The sequence below is a fragment of the Nannospalax galili genome, unplaced genomic scaffold (genome assembly GCF_000622305.1).
Source record: "Nannospalax galili isolate Female #2095 unplaced genomic scaffold, S.galili_v1.0 scaffold44, whole genome shotgun sequence".
NCBI classification, from domain to species: domain Eukaryota; kingdom Metazoa; phylum Chordata; class Mammalia; order Rodentia; family Spalacidae; genus Nannospalax; species Nannospalax galili.
Genome location: NW_008355789.1, coordinates 6,682,245 through 6,689,719, shown reverse-complemented (window position 1 = coordinate 6,689,719; position 7,475 = coordinate 6,682,245). Strand labels below are relative to the sequence as shown.

General features: G+C 43.9%; 1 protein-coding gene across 1 annotated transcript in view; it reads left to right on the top strand.

The window, feature by feature from the left end:
- Positions 1–7,475, top strand: part of Rras2 (RAS related 2) — a 32,140-nt gene that overhangs the window by 10,976 nt on the left and 13,689 nt on the right. Inside the window, exons 2-3 of the mRNA XM_008853518.3 lie at positions 6,073–6,160; positions 7,252–7,354. Coding sequence (XP_008851740.1) covers positions 7,287–7,354 — 68 coding nt within the window. The 5' untranslated portion in view covers positions 6,073–6,160; positions 7,252–7,286. The remainder of the gene's footprint in view (positions 1–6,072; positions 6,161–7,251; positions 7,355–7,475) is intronic.

The following is a 7,475-nucleotide window of genomic DNA, read 5'->3' as shown; positions in this document are numbered from 1 at the left end:
TTTTAAAAAAATTTATTATTTTTTTATTTTATGTGTATGAGTGTATTGCCTGCATGTATGTGAGTGCGCCTATGTTGTGCAGTGCCACAGAGGTCAGAAGAGGGCTTTATATTCCCCTGGAACTGGAGTTAAGCACAGTTTGTAGCTGCTAGGTGGGTGCTGGGAATCTAACTTGGGTCCTCTGCAAGAGTAGCTCTTAACCACTGAGCCAGCTCTCCAGCCCCTAGATTTAGTTTCATTTATGTGTATCTGTATGTATGCCACATGTATACCTACAGGGGCCAGAGGAGGGCATCTGATACCCTGGAGCTGGAGTTGCATGCAGTTGTGTCTGTCCAGCGTGGATGCTGGGAATGGAACTGGTACCTAGGGGCCTTGTGTATTCTAGGCAAGCCCTCACCACTGAGCTACAGCCCAGGCTCCAGGGTAAGAGACTGTGAGATGAGAATCATTTTCTGGTGAGCCTGTTGGGGGTGGGGCAGAGACTGAAGGATGTGAGTTGAGTTGTATATGCTAGAATAAGACCTACTGTGTGTCATATATTGTGCTTTGTATCCCTGGCAAGTTAGGATTATTTCCATCTCATGGGCAAGGAAGCTGAGGTTCGCAGAGGTGAATGCGCCCCTGCCCACTTTCCATATGAGGGTATTAGACTTAACCAAAGTCATGGATTCAGTGAGTTTCCCACAGCCTGGGATGAATTCCCAGTCCTCTCTGTGGAGCAGACGCCACCCTGTGGCTGTGTTTCACACTGGGCTTGCTGTCACTCCTGCCCTGAAATGCAGAAGGGCAGCCTGTTCTTGCCTTCTCTTCTCCGTTGCCCTGCTTCACCAGTGGGCTGGCGGTCCCTTTAGAGGCCAAGCAGAGAGCCTGCTCTGAAGGCGGGCGGGTGCAGAGGCGTGCCTGCATGTTACAGCATGGGCTCTTGAGCTTTTGAGGGTAGCCTTCTCAGATCAGGTCATATCAGTAGATCTCTGCCTGAATGGGGTACCTTCTCCAGACCCTTCTCAGGAACTGGGAGGCCTCTGATCTGATCCTTCAAGTGAGGTATTCCCTGTCTTCTGGCTAGGATCCTTCACACATCTTCTGTGCTGTTGGGAAAGCACTGCTGCCCCCCCCCTTTGTGTGGCCCACCCTCCTTTCCTGAACCCTCACTGTCTGCTCAGTTCCCATCCTCACTGCAGCCGAAAGAGATCATTTTCTTTTCTGGTCTAGGACTCAGTGTGTAAAGTTGAACGTGTACACAGTTCCCACGCCTGATCGCAGCCTTTGCCTCTTAAATTTTGTTTCCTTCTGAGCAAATGTGGCTTTTCATGATGTTCCTGCTCTTTACTATGATTGCCTGTGTTACTTTTAAGTTTTTAATTTTTCATTGTTGGTGTTGGGGATTAATCATGGCTGGCAAGCCCTCTACCACTGAGCCACATCTCCATCTGTGTCACTGAACACTCCCTAGTCCCCTTACCTCCAACAGTAGCTCAATTACTGAATTTCTGTAAAAGGCAGTGGGGCGGGGTGTGGTGGTGCATGCCTTTAATCCCAGCACTTGGGAGGCAGAGGCTGGCGGATCTTTGTGAGTTTGAGGCCAGCCTGGTCTACATAGTGAGTTCCAGGACAGCTGGGGCTACAAGGAGACCCTGTCTCAAAAAGACCAAAAACAAAGCAGTGGACTCTGAGAAGGAAGAGACCATATCATTAAGAAGTGTTCGCGGTGGGTGCTCATCCATATGACAGTTATAATTCTGAACTAAGGGTTCAAGAGAACTGGCTGAAGGGTTTCCACTAGTGGGAAGTAAGGCACAAATCAAACAGAAGGATTTTGTGTATTGTGAAAAGAAACTGTTTGCCATGCTTGGGGGTACAAGCCTTTCCTAGCTTCTTGGGAGGCTGAGTTAGGACCAAAAGTTCAAGACCTGCCTGGGTTGCAGAGCACATTTAAGGTCAACCTGGGCAGCTTAGTAAGATCCTGTCTCAATCAAAAGTGAAAAGAAAGTCGGGGATGTAGCTTAGTGATAGAGTGCTTGCCTAGTGTGCCTTAAGCCCCAGGTTCAAGCCCCATACCAAGAAAAAGTAAAAAAGCCCAAATGAACAAGCAGTCAACAAATAACAAAACGAGTCCCCAAAGTAATAGGGTCCTGTTACAATTTATTCTATAGTTAAAATCTGCACACATACAAAGTACACAAATCTTAAATGTATTAGATGGATTTGTGTTTAAGTGTGTATCTATGTAATTGCTGCTCTGATCTGAAAACCTTTCCAGAACTCCAGATTTTGCATACCACATAGACACCAGCTTCCGGATATCATGGTGGGGGTGTGGGTAACTGCGGCTGGAATGATTCCAGCGTCGCCCCCCTTGGTGAACACATCTTAGACTTGCGAACTGAGAGCACTAGTGCAGCAGGAGAAAGTAACCTGTTGCCGTGCACGGCTTGGCAGCGAGCTTCTGTGCACAGCTTTGGTTAGTCTGCCCCAGTTTAGGTACCTGCCCCTCCTTTGCAGGTGCTGGAGGTTGGAGCTGCAGAGTGATTTGCCTCAGACCCCACAGCTAGGAAGTAGCACTTCTCAGGATTGCCCAGGCCCAGAGACTGGTTCCTATTGGTGACCTGTTGCCTCAATTTTCTGGTCCTGTTTAAGTGACAAACAGTGAGATGTGATGTGTTGTGTTGTATTGAAACAGGATCTCATGTATCCCAGGTTGGCCTAGAACTGGCTATGTATCTGAGAATGACCTTGAATTCAGATTCTCCTGCCTCTGCCTCCCAAGTGCCACACCACCACACTTGGTTTATGCTGAGGGTTGATGTAAGTAGTGGTGCCACAGTGATGACTCAGTGGTTAAGAGTGCTCACGTAAGAGTGCTTACTTCAAGCATGAAGTCTGGAGTTAGGATCCCAACACCCACGTATCAAGCTAGGTGTCTCGCATACCTCAGCCCCAAGGGATGTGGGGACAGGAGGATTGCTGGGACTTGCTGATTTCCCAGGGAGCTAAAATCCCCAGAAGCTCCAGGTTCAGGGAGAGACTCTGCCTCAAAAGGACTAGGCAGAGAGTGATGGAAGAGGATGGGTATCTGATGCCCTGCTCTGATCTCTCGTCTCTGCATATATGTTACCCCCCTTGTGTGCAGGTGCATGCACACACACACTAAAAAAAGAAAAAAATTAGTATGAACTGGAATAAATGTGTGTCAGCATTAGGAGAGTGGCAATCTTAAAATATTATGGTTATGCTTCAAAAATTAACATTCAAAAGAAATAGGAAACTTCCACGGGCACAAAAAGGAAAAACAATTGCTATGAACTTCAGAGTTCTGTAAACCAACAATGCATGCTAATGCCTTAATTTAGTTTCACAGTGCAAATTGTAGTCACATTTGAAGAAGTCTAGCTATTATGTACAAGTGACACTTGTAAAAACGTGTCTCACACTTGTCCATTCCACTCACTGTGTTTTTAACTGGGAGAGTAGAGACGGGGAGTAGCCAGGCTAGCGATGTAACTCAGTTTAGAGGCCTTGCCTAGTGTGCACAGACCCTGGAAAAGTGGGGGTCGGGGTGCAGGAAATGGAAGGGACAGTGAAATTCAGGTTTAAAAGATGGAAGTGTTGCAAGAAGTTTCAGATTGCTATAAAGAAACTCATTTTAAGAAGTTATCTTGAGCCACCTATATAGTAGGAGGATCAGCAGTTCAAAGTCATCCTTGGCTCTATGATGAATGCAAGATCAGCCTGGGCTACATGAGGCCCTGTCATGGAAAACCTCAACCTCAAATTAAATAAAAATCCTCCTAATCCTGAAAGTATAAACAACATACTATATCTGTCTTCTTGATTGGTGAAGGACTGTAGTCTCATGGTGTGCAGAGATCGGCCTGCTGTATTTACTTTCTGGAAAGCTGTGAGTGCCAACCAGTCAGGACTGCGCCCACACCTGTTTGTTTTAAATGCATTTGGAGTGGTGCTAGAGCCAACTTCCCTCTACAAACTGCTGCTCTTGGAACTCAGTTCATGTACTGGCTTTGTTTAATAAGCCACACATCTAAATGAAACTGGCAGAAACGAAATAGAATTATGGGTTATGAATTCTGTGTTTAAGGCTATTCCTAAAATACAAATAAAATGTGAAACATTTCCTTCCAAAATAAGTACGTGAAGCCACTGTAGCAGGCAGGTTAATGTCCCCTTTGCTCTCTTTTTCTTCACAGTCCTGTTTTGAGGTGCTTTCTGAACATAGGTCGCCAAGCTGAGGGGTGTCACTTAAGAATACTGTGTACTTAGAGCCTCTGCCTGCTTCCAGGAATCCTTGCCTGAAGAATGGCTCATGCCTTTGCCACTCGTTCCTGATGTGGGGCTCTTTTTTTAAGTCATTCCTTCAAGTCAGTGGGGAAAAGAGCCGAGGAAGTCAGCTCTCAGCAGAGCCAAGTGAGCCTCAGAGCAGGGTGGCGTTAGCATCTGCTAGTGCTCTTCCAGGAAGTGAGGAATGCCAGATGCCTGTTTTCTTTTTAAATCATTTTTCCCCCTTTGGAGCAGGGTTTTGCTATAGTCCTGACTGGCCTAGAACTTGCTATATAGACCAGGCTGCCCTTGAACTTACAGAGATCCTCCTGCCCTTACCTTCAGAGTGCTGGAATTAAAGACCTATGCCACCATACCCGATTTCTGTTTTGTTTTGTTTTGTTTTGTTTTGTTTTGTTTTGTATTTTTGAGACAGGGTCTCCCTGTAGCCCCAGCTGACCTGGAACTTACTGTGTATACCAGGCTGGCCTTGAACTCACAGAGATCTGCCTGCCTCTGCCTCCCAAGTGCTGGGATTAAAGATGTGAGCCACCACGCCTGGCCCAATTTCTGTTTTAATCTTTTAAGAGAAACTTATGACTCCTTAATTATCCATTCTTATGGTGATGGTTTATAAGATCAGGTGGGAGGCTTTGGTAAACAGAGAAATAAATTTAAGACACAACTAAGAAAGCAAAAGATACCAGTGAAAGTTTGTGATTCCTGAAGTGAGAGTTCCTCGCTGTGTGTCAAGGAGTAAGACCTGTGAGGAACAGTGGGGCTGGAACATTCTAGGCCTCTTATTCATCTTCTCTTTTGGTTCTAGGACTAATACTTACTAAATTTGAATACGTCTGAATTATAATGTCTAATTTCTCTAGATTCTTAGCCCTAAATAACTATAAAAAAAAAAGCATAGTAGATCTTTTGCAATCTTTCTGAATAATTTAGATAGGAAAATCCAGAATATTTACTACCTTTCCTTTACTGGAGAGGCACTCTGAGGAGACGCTTGTGTAACTGACAGAATTAAAAATTAATACAGGGGCTAGAGAGACGGCTCAGCAGTTAAGAGTGTGTACTGCTCCTGCAGAGAACCCATGCTCAGATCCCAGCACCCACCTCAGGCAGCTCACAACCACCTGTAACTCCAGCTCAGGGGATCTGATGCCCTATTCTGGCCTCACACATGTGTGTGAGCATACACCACACACACACACACACACACACACACACACACACACACTTAAAAATAAAATTTTTTAATATTTTGGTTTTTAGCCTTAGCCTTTAATGGCTGCACTATCCCTCCAGCCCTCAGCCCGAGTGCAACCAATTATGACTAGTAATAATCAGATACGTACAGATCAGAGATACATGCGCCAACATCTCAGTGTTATGAGCAAAAACAATGATTCTGTGAGGAACAGTATATTCTAAAATGAAATGGAGATCTTTTTTAAAGGTTAAAAGCTCATTCAATTTTATGTCTTACAGGGTTTATACTGAGTTCAATACTGTATAACTGTATTAATTCAACAGTGAACCTAAAAATTTTATAGCCACTTTTGAAAGAGATGTGTCTTTGTTCTGGAAACTGTTAATGAGTATGTTAAAGCTGTAATGAAATGCTTTTTCTAAAAAAAAAAATAAAAATAAAAAATTTTAAAAGTAAGTAAAACCAATTACAACAGTTATTTCCAGAGGAGTAGAATTCAGTAAAGCTGATGTTGTATAGGAAGGTAAATAACATACATTTTAAAATAAGGCTTTTTTTTTCTGTTTGTTTTACAGTCCTATTTTGTAACAGATTACGATCCAACCATTGAAGATTCCTACACAAAGCAGTGTGTCATAGATGACCGAGCAGCTCGGCTGGACAGTAAGTGAACCCCGATAGCTCAGATCTTATTTCTAAAGCATCCTGCTTTTCAAATGTTATGTGTAATGTTTTGCCAGGTTAAATAGTATAATTGTATAAATAGTATAATTGAAATATTAGATGATTTTGAATATAAACCTTCCTTTCATTAGCCCTCCCATCCCCACCGTACTGGGGGTCAGCTCAGGGTCAGCCCATGTTAGGCAAAGTCTCTACCACTTAGCTGCCTACATCCCTGGCCATTTTCATTGGCACCGATTCTGACGGGTGAATCGGTATATTGGTCAAGTACTCCTTGGCAAATGGAAAGTAAAACAGTAATTGGGTTGATTTTGTTCTCTTGAAACTGGTTTTGTCATTGTAATTTGTTGAAATGTATTTATTGAGGCAGTTGGAAAAATGCATCAGGTCTCTGCTCTTCCTGTCTTTTGACAAAGGTTAAAATAGAGGAAGTGACCATAGAAAAGATACAGTATTTGTTAACTGGGAGTTTATAGCATAGTGGCTTTAACAGTAAACAATTTCTTCCTTCTCACCAAAGCAAACTCTGCTCTTTCAGTTAGTATGACTCTTATGCAGAGTGCTCAAGAAAGACAGTGCCTGTGCCAAGTATGGTGAGAGAGAGAGAGAGAGAGAGAGAGAGAGAGAGAGTAGAAAGAGAGGCAGAGACAGGAAGAAAGAGGCAGAGACCCACAAGGACAGTCAGGGAGAACAAAAACAAGCACAGTTTCTTTCTTAAACCTACGGATATCTTTTCCAAGATCTTTACATGGAGGAGATAAATACTCAACTGATTTCAGAGCTGATTTGGTCCCATCTGCCTAGATGTGTTTGATATTTTTAACCTTGTAATTGGTATGCTAATATATTCTAACCACAAAATCAATCTGTGCTGATGAAGATAGACTTGAAACTGTCTGCCATTAGATTGTGTCTGTCTCTAGTGTTTAGTGAGTACTAAGGGAGGAACCCTATTCCTCACGGCACCAGGTCGGTGGTTCTTTGGAGGACCTCGTGAGGAGGCCGCCCTTGTGGGCAGGCAGTTTTTCAAGTGAAAACGCACAGTTTCCCCCATTGTTTTTTTCCTTTAGTTTTGGATACAGCAGGACAAGAAGAATTTGGAGCCATGAGAGAGCAGTACATGAGGACTGGAGAGGGCTTCCTCCTGGTCTTCTCCGTCACAGACAGAGGCAGGTTCGTACAAGTACCAGAGCCCAGGGTCAGTGTGATCGAAATGCATTACATACATGTATGAGGATGTCATGTGGGATCCCTATATGAATAGCCAATATATATGAATAAAAACCTTCAAGTC